This window comes from Hippocampus comes, unplaced genomic scaffold, assembly GCF_001891065.2.
Source record: "Hippocampus comes isolate QL1 unplaced genomic scaffold, H_comes_QL1_v1.1 scaffold186, whole genome shotgun sequence".
In the NCBI taxonomy this organism is placed as follows: Eukaryota; Metazoa; Chordata; class Actinopteri; order Syngnathiformes; family Syngnathidae; genus Hippocampus; species Hippocampus comes.
In genome coordinates this window covers 758797-779691 of record NW_017806236.1, presented here as the reverse complement: position 1 = coordinate 779691, position 20895 = coordinate 758797, and the positions used below count along the sequence as shown (strand labels likewise).

Sequence of the window (20895 nt, the reverse complement as noted above, 5' to 3'; positions counted from 1 at the left end):
AGCTACATTTAATTTCTTGGTGGTGCTATTTTTTTTAAATCATACTTGTATAGGTGTAATTCTGTAAAAAATGTATATTTTTTTTAATGTACAGTTCAAAGATCAATATTGTAGCACATGACCAGAGCATAGCGTTCATGGAGACAAGCTCGCGAGCACAACAACCATAAGGAGATAATTTACCCACAAATAACTTACTTCAGAAATGGATGTGTAACCTGTAGACACAGCCCTTTGCATTCATCAGTACCCAAAAAGCAGCACTCATAAATGTGAGTGAACCCTGCTTTGAGATTTACTGTAAGTAATATAGTACGAGCTTACTTTTACGTCTTCCACAATTATTTTCTGTTTCAAATACTTCTACTTACTCAAGTATCGCTTTCAGGATAACTATCGAGCTAACTTTCTGGTGTTGTCCACCCAGCATTGCACTGGACTTATTTTGAAAGCGTGAATCAGAAACGTTTCCGGTCGGCCTTGGCTACCAGCGTGCAACCTGACGCAGGCTGCTCGTCCTCGGCTGCCGCTGGCTGCTGCAGGCGTGCAATTGGAGGGAGCGGAGGGACCTCTGCGAAATGCCTGGTGCATGGCCGACCTCCGTATTTTCTCCTTCTTTTCCTTTGGCTCCCCCCTCCTCCTGCTGCCCAGTGTTTGTAGGCACCATGCTCCGCGTCGGGCTACCCTAGCTGCCTGAGGCCGCCCCAGCCAGCCAGCCAGCGGTGCGGTGGGTCCGGTGCGGCGCTGTGCTCTGCCGGGGATGCGGCCTGCTTGTTAAAGCTCCCCCACCACCCCTCCGACCGCGATGGCTGATGATCAACAACAAGCTGACCAGAAGCCTGCCTCGGGACTCGGCTCTCTTCCAGCGCTGGTGCCGGGACTCCAAGGACCCGAAGCGAACGCGTTACAGTTTAAAATCAAGAATTCAATTTGGTAAGGATGGGAATGAAGCCCGACGTAGCTGCGGTGTCCTGGCGTTTTTTTTCCACGCTAGCTCCGTCATTAGCGCATCTACTAGCTGCACAAAGCGCCCCGAATAAACAACGCGTGTTGGCACAATTCGCACGGAAATGAGACAACAGAGAGCGGAGCTCCACTGGCTGCTGGATGTTTGCGTGGAAAAATACACCTCCGCGTCGCTTTCGTCAGTAGTAGTAGCTCGCATCATTAGCATGGAGCCACGGGAGGCCCATGTTACCGATGACAGTCCACCCATGGGGCCGGTGACAGGTGTCACAGCCAAGTGCAACATCTGGAATAAAACATCTCTTCAACGAGATTTGCGTGCCACGTATGAGGCCTTTTAATTACCACCGTGTAGAGGTGTAGTACATAGTAATACTCCCTGATTCCGTCATTATGTAGTCACAGAGTGGACAGTTTTCAATGTTTCTCCATCGTAAAAGCTGAGTTTCAATAAATGAGAGAAATAGAAGTTGGTGAAATGAGGAATATAGTCGTAGCAAAATTATCTTTCAGTAGAACAGAAACGTTGAGTATGCAAGATTTTCTTAAGACAAAGTGTGCAAAAAGCACTGCGTCTTAAAACTGCCTGTTTATATTGCTGCACCCAAAGTATGGTACGTCCTATTTTAAACTAAACTTACTCATTATCTGTTGTAAGATCTTACCAATAGGTTTACAATACCTTATTAAGATTTTAAAGGAGGAAACATGCATGTAACAAGTGAAATGCAACTGCCTGATAAGAATAAATATTTTATCTACCACATTTTGCCATGATTTTTGATATTAAAGGTTGGTTTGTTTTTGAAATAGTTTTTTCTTGTATTTTGCTGCTGTCGGGCAAAAACCTCCCATGTCCAAATTTAGTAAATTTCATATTTTTCCACAAATCGAGACTGTTGGTGCGTCCCTACGTGAGTCTGTTATTGTGTTGAAATGAGGCTTTCTCTTTTTGACCACGCACTGTCAGTAACTCAATAAACATACATTTTTTTTCTGGAAATGCGATGATTTCGGAGATGCGAGAATTCTGCTTGTCATTTGTTGCTCATGCGCATACCTGTCATGCTTGTAAGACATTCAAAATATATGACAAAAGAAAATGTGCGAACTTCTGCGAAGGTGCCTCTCCCCAAAAATCCAAATTTGATCAGCTTCAGAATTGAACACGTTCATCAATGCACTCCTCCCTTCTAGGTCTGAAGTCATCCTTCAGATCCATGAAGATATTGAAAAAAACGTTCATTGCTATCAGAACACAGACATCTGCTTTGCAAAGAAATATGCTTACTTTAAAGATTGTCTTTATCGTCACAGCGAGAGCGAGCCAAAAGGGTCAAAACATTAGAAGCCGTAGATGTCGTCACACTGTCCCTGAGTGTGGCTTGTGTGAACACCGGCGCAGAATAAAGGGCAGTAAATTCACAACAGTACAACCCTCCTGTTGTTTGTTTCGCCATTGCATGTCTTCTATTGGGTTAATATTATTTATATACAGTATTTATTTTTCCAGTTAACCATGACAGACAATAACTGTTTGCACATTCTTGAATCTACTTCGGAGGGTTATTTGAGACAGGCCTGTCTGTTGTTAACACCCTCAGGGAGACAAAACTATTTTCTGGCTCTGCACACAAATGGTTGTTTAAAAGTAGATATTAGAAGAAGAATCGGTATTCCGTTTTTTTTGGAGTTGTGCATTTTCAAGATGGCACATTGCAAGAATGATACGTTGTGTTCAGCTCATGAACTGATTGTGTGCACTTATTGGACTCTTCATTAGGTGCTCCCAAACATTGAAAAAAAAGAAGCCCACATGATCTCTGTGAGTGGACTTGATGCTGTAAATGTTGAGATTCATGAGCAGTGACCTAATTATTTGGTTACGTTGCTTATTCGTAAATGATTATCGTTAGAATAGAATATATATATAGAGAGAGAGAGAGAGAGAGAGTATTACTGTTTTTTTGAACAGTGCATCATTCTGTTTTATTTTAGTGCATAAACGTGCTCACCATTGATTCGTCATATTTGTAGTTTGCTCACCTTTGAGAATGTGGCCTGCTAGTTGTTCCAGTATATTAATGTTTGGACTACAACGATAAAAAAATGTTAGTCTGTAAGATTTATGGAGCACAAAGTAAAATGACAATGTGAAAAAGCTGAGTTGTTGCAATCCAATATTTATTTTGTTGTCTCTTTCGTTGCAGCAAATCTGTACAATCAAAAGTGGACAGCATATTGGTGAGTACCCACAATGCCACATGATTGCTTCCCTGCATACTGTTCCAAACACGACAGCAGATCATCTCAAGTCAAAGGCACATCTGTACCAGGATGCTGGTACATTTCAGATGTGTGTGTGTGTGTGTGTGTGTGTGTGTGTGTGTGTGTGTGTGTGTGTGTGTGTGTGTGTGTGTGTGTGTGTGTGTGTGTGTGTGTTTCTTTGTATTTTCAAAACAAATTTTCCCATTGGAAATAATGGAAATCCGATTAATGTTCTCCAGAGTCAAACACTTGCCATGACAAAACCACTATTAAGCACAAAATTTATAAGTAGTGTTTTGTAACTCATCGTACAGTACTCCATGTGTAAAAAGTTCACCACTATTAATAGTACAATGTTATAACTCCCCCCTCACCCCCCCAAAAAAATGGAAAGTCAATTAAGAGATTTAAAGTGGAAGTTAAGTTAAAAATGTTCCTTAATGTAATATGTTCTATGCACCCCCGCTAGTCTAAACATGTTATTCTAATGAATATTGTGTTTGTGAAATATGAATTAAGCACCAAAGTCCACTCGTTTTTGTCCATCTCAGGAGGCGGCCATTTTGGCACTTGCTATTGACTGAAAATGACAACAAAGTGCCTAAGCAGAATAACCTTTTATAAGTGTGACTAAAATGGTGCCAAGTAACCCACTTTGGAGTCCTCCTGCGTCCACATATCAAAATTTGAGCACTTTGTTCGCATCTGCGGTCATCCGACAAAATTGCAATGTGCAGTTAGCTAGCTAGCTACGTCTACACCCCAGAAATACATCTTCCCTTTTGATAGTGCTCTGACCTGGCTGTTTTGGAGCAATTCGTTGTCGGCCGTGAGTGCGTGTACAGTACGTCATGGAGAAAAACAGGTAGAAAGAGCGCGGGGAATGAAATGAGGAAAGTGCTTTCGTGAAACTGTCCACATGCAGGTGTGACCATTTTATAGCACCTCGTCACGGCGGGGAAAAGGGCAAGTGACTCTTGAATCTTTGGACAGTCAAACTGATCATGGAGAGAATATGCTGTGGGGTTGATTGTTTTTTTTTTTTGCCCCCTGTTATGTAACGGGGAGGCAAAAGTGGAAAGTGTCTCACTCAAATGCTCATTTTCAGAAATAGCCAGATAACAAAAGATTGAGTCGGTTGTTTAATTTCACGCTTGATGGGTGGGCAGGCCCTCCAGGGACTCAAGTATTAGTTTACAATCCGTTAAAAAGCCAATTTTACATAATAAGTCCCCTTGTATTGACAACATTCAGTCTTAATTCGTTAAACTTAAAAAGGCTCCTCCTTGGAGTGTTGTTAAGGGAAAAAAAACCCATAAGCCCAGCACAGTCAGAGGGTATCTCAAGTCGTATGACATCCGGCGTATTTCACTTTTGAGGTTCCGCGTTTTGCCGACAAAAGGGCTGAACAATTAATCAAATTGAAATTGATGTCGCAATGTAGTAGAATACAATTTTAAAATCTCAAATGCTGTAATCCGGAAAAACAAACCAAAAATAAACGTCTGCTTAATTTTGGTCGGTCGTCTCATAGACCAAAATCTATGGCCAGAGATTTCTGTAAAATGTCATTCATGTTTCTACTGAGGAAAATAGTGAGCTGCTATGCCCAGTTTAAATTTAACTCTTTCATACACCAACAATGACAACCTGTAACCTGATAAAATGATAAGCTGTCCACTGTAGTAACCGCTGTCCCTGAAAGGGTTAAGTATAAATATGTTGATTACCTTAAAATTAAAACCAGTTGTTTGTTCATTATTAGTTGGTTTGTTTTTTGTTACTTTTTTTGTCTTTTGTACTTGTTTGTCAAGCAAGCAAAAAAATATATATAATTGAACATTACATGTCATAACCGTAATAGTTGGAGGGGTGCATTTTTCAAAATCATTCGGCTTTACAGCCGTCAAACATACTAAAGGTGCTGTGCAGAAATCTTCACAGTGCTGTAAAAATAGACATTGTTACTAGAATACACTGCCTATCAAATACCTGATCTCCGAATATTTTAAAGAACAACCTTCAATGTGTAAATTACAACCGTGTGATTGGTTTTGTTCACACTTCCACGTCACATCAAAGCTACGTAAGAAGGTTTTTGTCTTATTTTATTGAAGGAGGCTGTTGTTGAACTCGGCAAGGGTGTCAAGTTTTTGACAGATTCAGGTTGGCAGGATGAGTCCTCGTTAAGCACACAGACAGCACAAATTGTGCCAGAGGGGGTTTATTTCATTTTAAACCTCCTTTGGAAGTAAAAAAAAAAAAAATAGCAGCCATGATCATCACTCTTGACAAATACTGGCTCAATAAATGATGACATAGCACAAAATGGTTTTGCACAGATGCCGACATCCTCATGAGCCGAGCTACTTGGGCAAACATGAATGAGCTCTCTGAATTAGTTTTGCACACACACACAGAAACTACAGTTGAGCACTACAACTTACATGAATGAACAAAATAAATAAACATGTTATCAAATACAACCAATTCTGGGTGGAACCCGCCTACTGCCCGAAGACAGCTGGAAGAGGCTCCAAGCGCGCCCGCGATCCCTCATGAGAATAAGCGGATATGTAAATTAGAAGGATGGACGGATGGTTTAAAATATTCTTGACTCCAAAGTCGCAAAGTAACAAGAAATCGGTCAATCCGGTGTATTTATTACTATTTGCCTATTATTCCGATTTAGAATAGACATACCTGGATATATATTTTTTGTAGGTTAGCATAATTACATTGAGTCCCCAAATCACAATGTTTGGCTTTTGAAGCAAAATAAAATTGTTGAAAGGATTTGTGCCACGCTGGTCCGCAAATTCAGGATCCAAACAATACAGATGTGGACCTAATATAGTGGTGGTTTCCAAAACTTAGGAATAAGTATTATAAAACAATAGGTACATTTTTTTACTTGTCAATACCTTTCATTGCCGTGATTGGCTGCAAGAAATCACATGGTTCACCAACTTTTTGGAAACTGAGAGTTACTCCTTGGATCCCTGAGATACATATTTATGAAATAACACATTTCCTCAAATTACCTTTACTGATATGTTACTATTATATCTATACTCTAGGTAGAGGGACTTCCGTTATCAGTGATTCAGCAAAGCAGGAAACAAATATCGAAATGCCACACCTGATTTTTACAAGTGAATTTCCAAATGTTCAATTTTACAATATTCTGAGGAAATCACAATACCCCATCACCGGTGAGGTATCTTTAAAAATCAATAACATTAATCAGTACCCAAGAAGTAGCTCCCAGCTTCAGAAAGATTGGTGACCCCTGACATAAGTGGGTTTTTTTTCCATTTTAGCCTTAGTTATTTTATTAGTTTTTGTGAACTACCGGTATAATAACCTCAGTGACAATCGCACCCGGACTATCTTCTGTGACCATTCAGGACAACATCTATTGAAAAAATCATTTTCAAGCAATTATTCTTATTCGAGTCACAGCCGCATTGATCTAATCAGCGTTGTCATTTCTTTGTTTTTTGTGTTTTGTTGTTTTTCTTCACAGCAAGATGTTGAGAAGTTTACAGACATCGAAAAGCTCTACCTCTACCTTAAGTTGCCTTCTGGTCCCAGCAGCGGCAATGATAAAAGGTACTCCTTCGATTTTCACACCAACAAGAACACTCAATTCGAGGTTTCCATTTTTCTCGCTGATGCATCCTTGTCTGCTTGGCTCATGATGACATTTTTGGCGCTGCTGTCTCATTCCTTGTCTAAAACGATCCTCTGCTACATCACAGACGCTCCAAGAAAAAAAAACAGCTGTGTTATGAACTCAAACATTGATCGATGTAGACTTTTGCTATACCTAGCTGTCTGTGTTTCATTTGTTTCCCCATATCTATTCATCACCCCAACCCCCAAATTGTGCCCAATTGGACTGAGAATGAGAGGGGGTCGTCCACTCCTGGATTATGGTATTCAAGTTTCTGTCTTCACAAGAAATGATGCGTCCCAGTGGAGGACACGGTCTCACCATTTCTGCTTTCTCCTCTTGCACCACGGCAGCGATCAGAGTTCCATGTCATCGAGTCGCACTCAGCAGATGTACGCGTTCAACTGGATACGGAATCACCTAGAAGAGCACCCAGAGACGTCCCTCCCCAAACAGGAAGTGTACGATGAATACAAGTGAGTGTGGTTTGGGGGATCGGAGCCGATGTGGCACCAGACCACGTTATTCACTTTTCTTTTCTTTTTTTTAATGGCAAATGTCTGGTTCACACTCGTCATGAGTTGCTTTTCATTTTGTTAGCAGAGGCAAGAACGGAATTTAAATAAAAGATCAAAGCCAACAGCATGTCCTCCAGAAAACAGTATTAAAATAACAAGAGCACTTGAAACAGAACAAAATAAAAATGTCAGATTGGAGAGATGCTAGTCTACCTCCTGATTACTCTTGAGGTGCCCTTGAGCAAGGCTCCCCTCCTCCTTCACCCTCAGTGCGGTTTACAACACAAATATAGAACAGTGGTCACCAGCAAGTTGCCCGCGGGCACCAGGTAGCCCCAAGGACGACGCCTCTTCTAAAAATAGCTCAGTGTGATTTTCTCAGAATGTTGAAAACATTTAACTTTTTTTTCCTCTAGATTTAAGACATGAGTGTTCCAAAATAATGATCAATAGAATTGGGTGTTCATGTTATTTTTGTGTTTTGTCTCAAAATTAAAAAAAAAAAACACTGAGAAAGTGACCCATGTTGGCTCTTCTATCTGTTGTTCTTTATATTGCTGGTATTGTATTTGGTCATCTTCAAAATGGTGTCTCTGGTGTATCAATACTGCTTTGAAAAAAAAACGGAATAAAAGTAAAACAGACTACAAAATGTATGAATGAGTGATCTCGGAAAGCAAAACAAAAATAGGATTTCCATTTTGGTCCAGATTACATTTATTGAACAACTGGCGCCAAGTTACTGTTTTTTTTTTTTACTTTGAACACTGCCAGGTCTAATAAAAGACTTTTTTTTCCTGAAAATACTGCTTTTGATCTTTTTCCAGGAGCTATTGTGACAATCTCGGCTACAATCCATTGAGTGCAGCGGACTTTGGGAAGATCATGAAGAATGTCTTTCCCAACATGAAAGCACGTCGACTCGGGATGAGAGGAAAATCCAAATATCCTTTGAACAATTTTCCCAGTTGCTTCACCTCCAAATGCTCTAAAATTAGTTGGAGCACTGATTCCAATTAATTTGGTTACATTTCAGGATGAATGACTTTCGTAATCAATCAGATGTACTTAAGATGAATTAGTGGTTTCGAGACAAGTCTCACACACACACACAAAAAAAACAGTTCAGTATATAGTTTGACCACCTGGGGGCGCTGACAACAAATTTTGCTCGGCTCACGCTTGGAGATGAAGGTTTTATTCAACCCTTTTCTGTTTTAGAGGTCAGATTTTTCCCAGTAGGTCGCAGCTTGCTTGGACTAAAGAGAGAAAAAGAGAATGGGGTCGAGACAAGTAGAATTTCAGAACAAAAATCACATGAGCTAAATGAAACCATTTTGCAAACCTTAACTCCTTCCGACATATTGTTATAGCGGGTTAAGAAAGAAAGCTTTTGTTCACATGCCGTCATTACCCAACTTGGATCTGCAGAAGTCAGGCGATGGGGTACGTTCTTCGATATCAATGCACAAATAGCGTGTCGTGTACCTTCACTCACCTCTTGTCTTCTCTTTTTCCATTTCAGTGTGAACTGATGGAGCCGGCCGGACAGTCCCCGAGTGCTGAGGATGAAATGAGGTCAGCAGCCTGTGGTTTGGTATGTGAGTGGGCCCAAAAGGTCTTAAGTCGTCAGTTCGACAACGTGGAGGATCTGGCGCGTTTCCTGCTGAATAGCCACTACATCGGTACCAAGTCCATGGCTGCGCTCACTGTTATGACGGGAACACCCACAACAGGTACGGAAGATCCGACCTGCTTTTTTTGTACCTCCATTTTTTTTAATGGCACATTGACTTGCTTTGAATTTGAATAGCTGTGATCTGATTTGGAATTGCTTAGTGCTTCAGAGTGTTCATGCTGTTCCTCGTTTGTTTTTATTGTGACCGTTTTACCGCATTCAAACTGTTTAATGTCTCTTAAAACGGACTATGGTGCAATTTTTGTAAACAAGGATACTGCAGATTAAAAAAAAAAAAAGATTAATTCTTTCATTCCACAAGACGTACTTGTACGTCTTTTTAAAATTAGGCCTACCAAGGCCGTACTTGTAGTCTTAAGTCTTTTTTTGCATCATAGAGAGGAGGAGGGTCTGATGCAATCTGTGAATGAGAATAAGCGTTTGCATTGTAAATCATCTAAAAAAGTGTACCAGTAGGTGGCAGTGGTGGCTCATGTGATTGAAATGCATGCTTTTACAAAAAGCTCTTTTTCTCCGTTTTTTTGCCCAGGAATCGCCATTTCCATGAAATTTAGCCATTTTGTAATGCCGATTGCTGAAGAATGGACAAAGATAGAAACATAATTTTTTTTCTGCTGAAAGATGAGAATCCAAACTTTATTTTCCATGTTTATATAGCATTAGAACCAAATATTCTGTGGGCCTTGCAAGATCAGTCAAATTCCAGTAAAACGCTGGGATTGAGGGGGTTGCTCCAGTGAAAATGACTGGGATTGAATGAGTTCATGTTATTCTATTATATAATGCCGTAGCGTGTCTGCTCCGTTGTGTCTCAAGCCCACATCTACCTTGTGTTTTGCTAAATTAGATGTAGTTCAAGCTGAATGTTAATGTTAAAACATGAGCTATTCTCTGTGAGAAGACTTGATGATCTGTTCTTAATTCTTTCACTATTCACAATTTTTTCCCCCTAGGCATGAAGACGCCAACACCAGCCTCTGCGTTTGTGCCCACAGCCGAGGCCAACTCCTTCCAGCCCCAGGTGAAGACCCTGCCCTCGCCCTCTGTCGATGCAAAGCAGCAACTGCAGCGAAAGATCCAGAAGAAGCAGCAAGAACAGAAGCTCCACTCTCCTTTACCCAGCGACGCGCAAGTCAAACGAACGGAGGCCAGCACCCCCGGCCCGACCCTCCCCTGTGGCAGCCCCGCTCTGTTGTCTCCTCAGCCCACCATAGGCATCGTAGTAGCAGCTGTGCCCAGCCCAGTCACGGTAGGTAACCGTTGGGGTAATGAGCCGAACAGTTCTTTACCGTCACCTACAACCAAATGCAACACTTTGGTCCATATGCTCACTCGCCAGAGAGAGGAGAAACGGCAGTAAAATAGGCTTATACAGTAAAACTCCTCTACAACGAAACCTACATGGGCGAAAATACCCCCTAGTGTGAAAAAAAATCTTCATGCATTAACACCATTCCCACTCTCCTGCCCCCATACAATGAAAAAAAAAGCCTGTTGGGTTATACGAAATCTTTTTCTCTGCTCTTGCATCGCAACTAGACGCACTACAAAGAAGTCTAATCCAACAGCGACCTCTACTGCTTCGTTCGGAAACAGCAAGAGCAACCACCACACTGGTTTACACATGCGCAGTAGTCCAGGAAGTATTTGTTATTGTTAGTTTCAGACGCAGCAATAACGTTGCATTGCTAAAATGGCTACAAAACGGACCTTTGGCTGTCAAGCAGCTAAGACAAGAAGAGCTCTGACGCTGGAAGAGAGCGTAAAAGGGATCAAAATGAAAGATGGAGGAAGCAAAATAAAAGACATTATCCATACGTTTGTGTGTGTGTGTGTGTGTGTGTGTGTGTGTGTGTGTGTGTGTGTGTGTGTTTGTTTACATTTGAGATCAAATTTGCTACAGTGAAAAACCCCCTGTTGAGAAAAATTTCTTGCTGCAAACATGATTTCGTTGTAGAGGAGTTTCACTGCATTTGGTTTCGCTGAATGCAAGAGTGTCAAAATAAGCACGTAAAATGAAGTAAATCAAGAAACCACTGTGTTTTGTTGTTCTCCCAGGTACAGAGAAGCAGGCAGCTAATGACTTCTCCAGGCCCTGTCGGAACAACCGAGGGAAAAGTGCTGCCTGTGAACTTAGTGGTCACCCAGTCACTTAAGCAGTCTCCCAAAACCCCGCAGAATATCCCAGCAAGTCCCGTGGGGGATCGGTTGGCACGGCACGGCACCCGGTACGCTCAAATCCTACCCAAGCCCTCCGCCACCAGTGCCATCACACTTCGGTCCCCTCCCACCTTGCTCATTACCAACAGCCCCATCAAAACTGTGATGCCCACTCCCCATGTCAGCTCAGTTAACGTGGTCAAGATGACAGCCATCGCGTTAGCTCCCAGCAGCAGCAGCGGCAGCAGCAGCAGCACGACCAGCAGCAGCACCGTCGTGCGCTCCGCCTCGGCCGGGATGGGCGCGACTTCCGCCTTAGATGAGTCACAAGGTGCCGGCCTGACCGCTGCGGTCAGAGCTGTTGCCTCCAGTTTGACCCCCTCCACTGACATGAAAGTGGCTGAAGCTGGAAGCTACACTAACACTGTCTCCGGTGCGGAGAAGTCTGGCATCGCTGCCGGTGAAGAGAGAGTGGCAAAGTGCAGGGCTGCTAGTGAGCCAAGCTTCTCTGTTAAGTGTTCTCCAGGACCAGACAAGGTCACGAGGATGAGGAGTGACTCCATATCCCATTCGACCTCGGTAGCGGTAGCTGGAATTCAGGACAGCAATAACAGTAACTGCCATGACAGCACCTTGTACTTGACTGTTGATAATCACACCTCCATTGGCACCGTGTCAGCCAGCGGTTCCTCGATCAGTATTCCGGCTTCAAAAGACCCCTGCACAGATGCCAAGAGTCCCAGAAAGCGCACAGGCCCTACCGGAGAGTCTCATGTTATTCCTGTAAAGAGAGTTTTTATATCTCAGCAGCCGCCTGCTGCAGCTGACAATCCCAAAGCTGGAATCGGTGCCGCAGTGAAAAGGATCCCGCGACCAGGAACTCCAGCCCGACCGGAAAGCGCCCCGTGCAAAGTGACCGCGAAACCCGCTCCTGTCGGCCCGACGCAGATCCTGGCGCTCTCCGACTCGCCCATCATGCACATCCAGGGCTCCCCGACTGTTGTCAAACCGCAGGCCTTGATGGTAAAACGGGAAGACCGTTCCCTCAGCGCCGACGTCAGCAACGAAGCGGCGGGAACGTCCGACCAGACCTTGTTACAGCAAATCACCACGGACACGCGTGCCATCCCAACCAACTCAGGAGCACACAATTCCTCTGTGATGGGCGAACTAAAGAGCACAATATGGGAGGAGGGTCAGCTTGACGAGCTCCGGAAACACTCGCAGATACCAGCAGAACACAAGCAAGCTCCTACAGACCAGCTTTGTATTATAGCCCAAACCTCTGACACCCCAGGCCAGCTCGTCCTTGCGCAGGAGATGGTCGACTTTGCCGGTTCTCAGCCCAACATGGACTACTTCCCGTTCAACGACGACGACATGACCCAGGACAGTATCGTTGAGGAACTGGTCCAGATGGAGGAGCAGATGAAGCTGAAGGGTCTTTTCGGCAGCTGCGTGGATGTTTCTCTCCAAGGCCAGCCGGCCGGCAGCCAAAGTTCCGCCCTCAACGCGCACCAGGCTGGCACGACTTTCTACCATTCAGCCCACAGCAGCACCACTCCGGTCCAAACTCCCACGCCGACTCCCACGCCGACCCCGACGCCCACCCCTACCTCTGAGATGACCCTTAGCCACAGCTTGACAAGAGAGAGCCCCTGCTCCCGAATGGCTCCCATCACCCCCGTAGACGGCGCGCTCGGTCGCCACACCCCGATCAGTACGCCGCTGTCCAACTGCAGCAGCAGCGTGCCCCCGAGCCCGGTGGAGTGCAGAAACCCTTTTGCCTTCACGCCCATCAACTCCAGCATCACCGGTTACCATGACGCCAGTATCGTGTCCAGCAGCCCCGTGAAGCCCATGCAGAGGCCCATGGCGACACACCCCGACAAGGCCAAACTGGAGTGGATCAACAACCGCTACAACAACAATTCAGCCGGCCCCTTGTCCAACCATAGCATCGGTATCCTACCTAGCTACCAAGACCTGGTGGATGACCAGTTTCGTAAGCCGCACGCTTTTGCAATTCCCGGCCAGTCATTTCAACCTCAGTCCAGGCCGGATTCGGCTCATTTCGGCCCTTTGACGCCCATCTCCCCCGTGCAGCCGCAGCAGCAAATAACAGCTGTGACCACTCCCACTAAACAGGAGAGTTTTGCCGTGCCGGCCCCGCTGGACAACAAGGCACCGACCACCTCTGCGTCTGGCACTTTCCGCTGCCGCAGCGTCAGCCCCGCCGTGCGCCAGAGGAACTCCAGCGGCAACACCGGCCTTCAGACCACCACCGCCGCCGCCACCACCAATACCTCCAGCGCCACCCTGGCCGTCATCTCACCCTTTAACTCGGCCATCACTTCTGAAGTGCTCAACATTCTGTCTAACAGCCAGTCTGTCAGTTCCGTCCACAGCATGGTCCAACGCAGCCAGTCCGTACCGCTGAACATCATGATGCAGAGTGAGTTATTGCCTGTGCAGGGCTCAAGTAACACCGCCAAAATCACCAACGTCCTTCTCAGCAAGATGGAGGCCGACGGCGACGAATCTGTCCGCGGGCTGGGGGTGAACAACCTCCCATCTAACTATACGGCGCGCATGAATCTCACACAAATCCTGGAGACGACTCCGGCCTTCGCCGTGGGAACGTCGCACCAGACCTCGCTGCCCGTCACCTCCAGCCCGGCCGCCTTTGAGCTCCAGCAGCACGGCTACCTCGCCAACGCCAGCGGGGAGCAAGTGAGCTTCTCCGCTGCGGACAACCAAGCACAAGAGGGCGCCGGTGAGCCAGAGCAGCAACAGCAGCTCCAGGAGATCCCCGTGCAGACGCAGCAGGAGGTGGAGGACGAGCAGCAGCGGCTGGATTTCAACAATACCGTCAAGGACTTGTTGGGGGATGACACCCTCAACCCCAGCTCCCAGCTGGTGGGCCAGGTGGCCTCGGAACTGAACGCGGTGGCGTCCGACTTTTCAAACGACATCCGACTGACCACAGATCTGTCCAGTAGCATCACTGACCTTAACACCTTGGACACCAATCTGCTTTTTGACCCCAATCAGCAGCAGGAACAATATGAAGACTCGACACTGGAAGAACTGAAGAACGACCCGCTCTTTCAGCAGATATGCAGTGATACTGTGAACTCTGGCTTCGACTGGCTGGAGAGCAAAGACCAGCCGACTACAGTCCAGATGCTGGGCTGATCTTACCTTTGATGCTCTACCACTTCTGTTCCGTGTTCACGCGTTTGTTTGGTGCGTATCTAGTATCTCTGTTTTTGAAACTAGTTTGTTGGGACTTGTAAGGACTTTTGCCGTTGGTTCTGTTTAAAAAAAAAAGTGCCAGGCTTACCCTTCTCTCTCTCTCTCTCTCTCTCTCTCTCTCTCTCTCTCTCTCTCTCTCTCTGTCTCTCTCTTTCAGCTGATGTTTCATTAACCTTCTCCTTGGTTCCCATTTCCCGCCATCCCTTCACCCTCCCCCCCCACCCCGTGTCTACAATCAGAAATGAAAGCCTTGGAAATAAAGGAGAGATTTAAGTGGCTCAGCATGCAGTGATGTGTGAGCATTTCGAGAAAAATACATCTTCCATGTTCGAACAAATTCAATAATGCAATATTGAACAAACACTTCGAAGTGAGACGGATAGGAGATTTGGCACGATCTGACATCACCAAAAATGTAAACTATTTTTCCGTGTGTGCAGTTCAACCAAATGTAGATAAAAAATAGGGTGGTAGTGTCGGTTGTTTGACGTTTGCCTGCCATATCTAAATATTAAAACGGGTAGCGACTCGGGCTACCAGGTGCTGAATTTTTGACAAGTTCTTTCTACTTTATCACAAACCAAATCAGTGCAGAACTGATTGACGCCTGAGCATGGTTGACATTTTTCTTTCTCAAAAGTCTAATCTCGTACTGTTGAAAAACTTCCAAAGGGAGTGGATGAAACGGTAGGGACACGATGGGATTTCAGGCCACTTGTCGGACTAAACATTGAAAGGAATCAACTGGCTGCCTTATTCCTTCTGTCCAAGGCCTTATACCATCTTTAGAGAGACTGTACATAGACTCATGTTAAGATCGAACCATCCAGAGCGTCTTTGTCATATCAAGGCAGCTGTTAACTCTTGATATTTTCATCACTATTGCTTCATTCGGTTTGTTTCGCAGTGTTAAAGCGTAGATGATTTTGTTTTTTTTTGTACAGGTTAGCGATTACACTGTGCGTGACCTTAACTGCATTTAGAGGAATTTGATATAACGTCACAGAACCAATGGCAGGCACGCTTTCCGTCATTTGGTTTTCATGTTTGTTTTGTTTTGTTTTTTGCATGTTTGAATAAAAAGGAAAAAATAAAATCAACGGTTTGGAGAAGGCTAAGCGTCAAAATTCAAGAGGCAGAAATCACGCATTGATGTCATCTGGAATGAAATGTGCGCCTTATTTCCATACCAAAGATTTGGGAAAAGAGATTATTTACACGTGGTCACTCCGAGTTAAAATCAGCAGGAGTGATGACACCGAATCCTTTTATTGCATCTAAGAAAATAGGATGAAATGAGATCAATTCTATGTACAGTATGTATATTAGGGAAGTGGTCACAAGCCAACAAGTAACCATGGGTGTGGAAAAAGCATGTTGAAACCACCGCCTCTATGTGATACAGTCAGGAAGCTTACTTGAGTTTTTGGCAATTGTCATTGTTGTACAAGTCATGTTGAAGCTCCTTTTGTAAATAGGATAGATACATAGAGATTTGATGTATTCGGACACTATATTATGGCCATTATTATAGCTAAGTATGTGTCATATAAAAGGAAAAAAAAAAAGCTTAACAGATGTATAGTCGGCAAGATACTGTATGTTGTGTGTTACATTTCTGGCTTAGAGTGTCGTAAAAGTAATGCTGTCTGGTCTTCGCTTGCTGATTTTATTTGACTTTTTGAGGAGGAGAAGCAGAAGGGGCCCGTGCTCTGAACAGGAGGGGCAGAGGGGGGCGGGAGGGGCGTAAAAAATTATTGTGATACTGTTAGCTGGTTGCAAACATTTTTTTGCGACAAAGCCTTTCAGCAAACACTGGATAAGAAAAACCATTCGCTCGTGTTTCCACAAACTTCGGAGGTTCTCATTATTGCACTAAATTTTTACGACACACACCTTTGCCACGTCTTAACGGACAAATGTAACGATGGACGCCCGCGACATAAAAAAAAAGAATCCAATATTTTTTATGACAAGGTGCGTAAGGAAATCAACTGTCAGAAATTGACTAATTGTCTTGTAGCAAAATGTGCATTAATCTCAGTGAGATACACATTTCTTACGCATTCTCATACATGAGAATATGAAGCATTGAGGTGGGGGGGTGTAAAAAAAACAAAAAAAAAACGTTCGGAGAAACCTTTAAAAACCAACGTGCTCATGGTGTTGCTAAATGATTGTACGCACGCATGTGTGATGTCTTCTGTTGTACTTTGTATATTCTCGGTGACCACTGTCTGCTGTGATGTGGGCAGGTTCTGTTAACCAGACAGGCGGGGCCAGTTTTGTCAGCTACTTCTGTCGTTTGCTGTTTACTAAGTTAACTTTTGTTGTCTTACGTTGATGACTGTTTTACCGATATGTTTTTTTTTTAACATATGTCTCAAAGTTCAGTTGTGAAGACATGTTCCTGTAGTATTTTTTTTTTTCATAAAGGCACTGATATTTGAATTCTTATTGAAGGAAATGCACCTCTTCTGAGCTCCATCAAGCAGTGATTTTACCTTTTGACTGACCCGGCTCCAATTCTGTTTGACTCTTTAATTCATGTCTACCAGTAGAAGAAAAAAGTATATATCTATAGATATATAGATATATATCTATATATATACCCTCCTCTGTGATGTTGTTTGGTGTACTGCTTAATGTACAGTAGCTTGTTAATATTGCAAACGCATTGTTTCTTCTTTTTTTTTTTTCAATGGAAAGTACTCACTGGTGAGATTTTTAAAAGTGGTTTTAAAAGCCAATAAACTTTTTTTAAAGAATGTTTTGGTGTTTTGAATGCTGTTTGTTTTGTTTTTTGTTTTTTTTTTTGCTGTACATTCACACCAAATTGTATGATTGCACCTTGGTGGGATTGACCACAATATTATGGACACATTTTTTTTCCGATTTCAGTGCAAGAGCTGCATCTGGCTTGATAAAGATAATAATTCTTACAGAACAAGGTAGCTCTAGTAGCTCTAATATTGTAGCCAACCGGTGTAGCGGTAATAAATTAACAATCAAACCTCTCCATCCGCCTCTTAGCATAAGGTCAGAGTTCATCAGCGCTTCAAATGACCCCCAAGGTCACGGGGTGCTGGCCCATCCGAAAAACAAGGTCCGACCAATCAGAGCTCAGCTGGCCACTCCTCTCCGCTGCTTTCCCAGGCCCCGGCAATATTCATTACATGTTAATGTCCCTTAACCTCACTGATCAGGGCCAGGCGAGTAGCTCGTCCATTCTTGTTTGATGACCTCCACATGCACGCCGCCACGTTTTGGCAGCATGAGTCGACAGATTTCACTGGAATATTAGCCTCCCATTTCTGACAAAATCAAAAGGCCAGGCGACCAATGCACGTGTGGCTCGGTTTATTTCACCTTATCGGCCAAGACACAACCAATCTTGTCTTCATTGGTAATTGTTTGCAAACACTAGGTGGAATGGAGTATGGGTGAACAATTTTGAAAAATCCTCTTATTGTTTTATAGATAGATTGATAGATATGAAGCCTACCGAGCGACCAAAAAATAAAACATGGTATTTTATTTTTCAAATTTCAGCCTTTGCAGTTTGAAAATTGCATTCTCCTACATTGCAATGCCGATTTGAATTTGATGAATTGCTTATCCTGGGATGGAGTCAAAATAATATTGTACAGATTCATCCAATATTTATGATGCAGCAAGCAAAACCATATTTCCATTGTCGACTGTCACCAGCCACAAAATTAGCAACGCCTGTACAATTGAATAGTGAAACAAAGAACACTAATATGCAACACAATACAATACACCTTTATGTTGCAGCTGTAACAAGACGCTTTTTAACATAAAATAACAATAATACAACACAACATAATGGGATGTTGTGATTTTCTGGTCATGTAGTTTTGGATTAATGAATAATCATTATAGAACATTATAAAAAATAATTAAAATAAAGCACGGTGATCATTCACATTTCTGAAGTTATATTTTCATGACGACAAAGTGCTTTTGATAAGGACATATTGCTGACATTATAAAAGCTGTGTAGGCCTACCTAATGTTGTGGCTGATGCATGTACAAGATGGAGTTGCAGGATCACAAATGCCATCCAGATCGAAATAAATTTCATAAACTTTATACACATTTCGGGAGATGTGTCCACTCAAAGTGTATGTAGTGTCGTGTGTGTGTGTGTGTGTGTGTGTGTGTGTGTGTGTGTGTGTGTGTGTGTGTGTGTGTGTGTGTGTGTGCGTGCACGTGTGAAGAGGCTGGTCTCATAGCTGGAGCCTATTGTGGCCCCGGTGAATGAAGGCCAAGACCTCATTGTCAAAAGGCAATGGTGGCTGGATAGATCAATATCAGAATTAATTAGGCAGCTGACTCATAGGCGTCGATATCTTCCGATAATTAGCGGCTTCCGTGGTCAGAGCAGATGTTGTGCAGTGTGACCTCGTTGCCTCTGGGCCATAACTTCTAATCAAATTGGTTTATTGTTGGAAAATAGTAAATACAATCTTTTTTTTTTCTTTTCAGTTTTGGATCATTGCAGGTGAGGGCACGGTGAACCAGTGGTTTTCAGAAACATTTAACAACAACATGAATTTACATTGTCAAGGCTGCCTTAGTTGACGAAAACAAACGAAATAACCAAAACTGAAATGTTAACGAAATTTTAAAAAAAAAAGAATGTTTTTTTTTTTTGAAACCTAACTTAAACTACATCTTACGTTTACAAAAATGTTTCAATTTTTTTTCTTACTATGGATGATACTGTAAATATGAATATGATTTTATGATTAGATGATAATTGTAGCGAAAGGATAAAAGCCAAGTTTGTTGCATCAATATGAATTGTTTATTGCTGCACATGTGCACATCACTTATAGTTTTACATATAACTGAGGAGATAACTTCCACGCAGCTCATGCACTGTGAGATTTGCGAGCTGCAGGAGCATTTCGCCCCAGGCCTCCCGGTCCTTGGGTCGTCGCTGGTTCCCGGTCTGATATGCCGAGCGCACCATGCTCAAGACGAGACTCTCAAACAGATCCTGAGTCATCGGCTCCTTCCTCCGACTCTTCAGCACGTCCACCATCTGCTGCATGGAACTCAAACTTCGAGGAATGTTGTTATTGACCCGAGAGAGGAAGGCCCGCCCAGGCCTCATTGATGCCATCTCCTCATCAAGCAGGACAATATTGCTGTCCTGGTTGAGTTCTACACCGCCCAGCAAAAACTGCAAGAAGGAATTTCAAAACAACTTGTCTTAAATGGAACCAGAGTGTTGTAAATTATATTGACTGAACTGTAGCATGGCAACGGTACCTCGAACATCAGGTTTGGATCAACAACTGTCGAGCGAGTTGGACTTTTACCTGCAGATGCATCTAGAGATTAATTTCAAACAAATATATCCATTTTCCAAAACACATAAAACTGGTGGTGCGTGTATGAAAAGTTGCTACATTATTTATATTGTCTAAACCAGTCACGCTCAAACACTGAAAATTGGGCTTTGTCATGCAAATTAAACTACAAGGTTAAAATATGAAATGTCTTCAGTGTGGAGAGTTTCATCGAATATTTATCAACTCAGTCTTATTATGGGACTAAATTCAGTCCCCGTCGCAGCGCCGATCTGCTCCAACTTACCTTGCAGTGCTTGTTTGAAACACATCCACATGATGACCAGCTGCCAAATTCTTAATTGGAGTTTCATCTTCATTCTTCGTTTCCAGAACGACACGACTGCATCCTTCTTCTCTCTCGTCTGTCCATTCGTGAGTAGGCAGAGACAACACTGTCAAATACCACACATTTTTTTCCCTGCTGGAAAAAGGAATCCAAAGCCAGATGGCCATGATGTGAAACAGCAATATTCTGGATCTTACTCTTTCTGATCCAATGTGTTTTAATCCTGCAGAAGTAATCAAGGTAGTTAACAGTTACCGTAATAGAGGATAAGTAACTCCCTTGACTTTTTATTTTTCAAATACAGTAAGTATATTAGTATATACAGTATGGGTCATAGTGGAGCCAAAAAAATGGAAGATTCGTTTGGATTTAGCCAAACCAAATCACATCATTACTTTTAAAAAGTACTATTCTCAAATTGTTTCGTCACCCTGTGTATCAAGATAGATAAATCGGTTTGATCTTGCTGGTGATTTGTTGTTTAATAAACTTGAATATTTGGGGGTTGGAGAGCTTGGACATGTTGCTGCATATAAACATGACAAAAGAAAAACTGGAAACAATAAATAACTCTTAATGTGGTGAGCAAAGTGCGCACATCCTTTTATAACAGGAATTTTATGGGTTTTATTTGTTTATGTCAAACAATTTCGAATTGGGTTCGTAGATTTTT

At 43.2% G+C, this 20895-nt stretch overlaps 2 protein-coding genes across 4 annotated transcripts; one reads left to right on the top strand and one right to left on the bottom strand.

Annotated features, from left to right (window-relative positions):
* The first annotated feature begins 475 nt into the window (after positions 1-475).
* Positions 476-16679, top strand: rfx7b (regulatory factor X7b). Of its 2 annotated transcripts, XM_019857196.1 has the most exons (10): positions 477-933; positions 3177-3210; positions 6764-6849; positions 7137-7175; positions 7267-7389; positions 8259-8375; positions 8793-8877; positions 8957-9167; positions 10084-10379; positions 11189-16679. In XM_019857196.1, exons 1-10 carry the CDS (start codon positions 806-808, stop codon positions 14486-14488), a joined length of 4419 nt encoding a protein of 1472 aa, XP_019712755.1. In that variant the 5' UTR covers positions 477-805; the 3' UTR covers positions 14489-16679. The 2 variants fall into 2 exon arrangements, with proteins under 2 accessions (XP_019712756.1, XP_019712755.1); XM_019857197.1 differs by lacking the exon at positions 7137-7175 and having other exon boundaries at positions 476-933.
* Positions 16680-19360: 2681 nt separating this feature from the next.
* Positions 19361-20353, bottom strand: LOC109507614 (protein FAM180A). 2 transcript variants are annotated; one of them, XM_019857194.1, is made up of 3 exons: positions 20181-20353; positions 19854-19915; positions 19361-19764 (listed from the first exon to the last, which is right to left on the bottom strand). In XM_019857194.1, exons 1-3 carry the CDS (start codon positions 20251-20253, stop codon positions 19417-19419), a joined length of 483 nt encoding a protein of 160 aa, XP_019712753.1. In that variant the 5' UTR covers positions 20254-20353; the 3' UTR covers positions 19361-19416. The 2 variants fall into 2 exon arrangements, with proteins under 2 accessions (XP_019712753.1, XP_019712754.1); XM_019857195.1 differs by having other exon boundaries at positions 19854-19903; positions 20181-20349.
* Between the last annotated feature and the right edge of the window lie 542 nt (positions 20354-20895).

What these genes read in the sequence shown, in the direction of transcription:
- rfx7b (XM_019857196.1), top strand. Translation starts at nt 806, where the DNA reads ATGGCTGATGATCAACAACAAGCTGACCAGAAGCCTGCCTCGGGACTC. An exon ending in CAAAAGTGGACAGCATATTG is followed by an intron (nt 3,211 to 6,763) that starts GTGAGTACCCAC and finishes TTTTCTTCACAG; the next exon opens with CAAGATGTTGAGAAGTTTAC. An exon ending in TCGTCCACTCCTGGATTATG is followed by an intron (nt 7,176 to 7,266) that starts GTATTCAAGTTT and finishes GCACCACGGCAG; the next exon opens with CGATCAGAGTTCCATGTCAT.
- LOC109507614 (XM_019857194.1), bottom strand. Translation starts at nt 20,253, where the DNA reads ATGAAGATGAAACTCCAATTAAGAATTTGGCAGCTGGTCATCATGTGG. An exon ending in TTTCAAACAAGCACTGCAAG is followed by an intron (nt 19,916 to 20,180) that starts GTAAGTTGGAGC and finishes ATTAATCTCTAG; the next exon opens with ATGCATCTGCAGGTAAAAGT. An exon ending in ATCCAAACCTGATGTTCGAG is followed by an intron (nt 19,765 to 19,853) that starts GTACCGTTGCCA and finishes TCCTTCTTGCAG; the next exon opens with TTTTTGCTGGGCGGTGTAGA.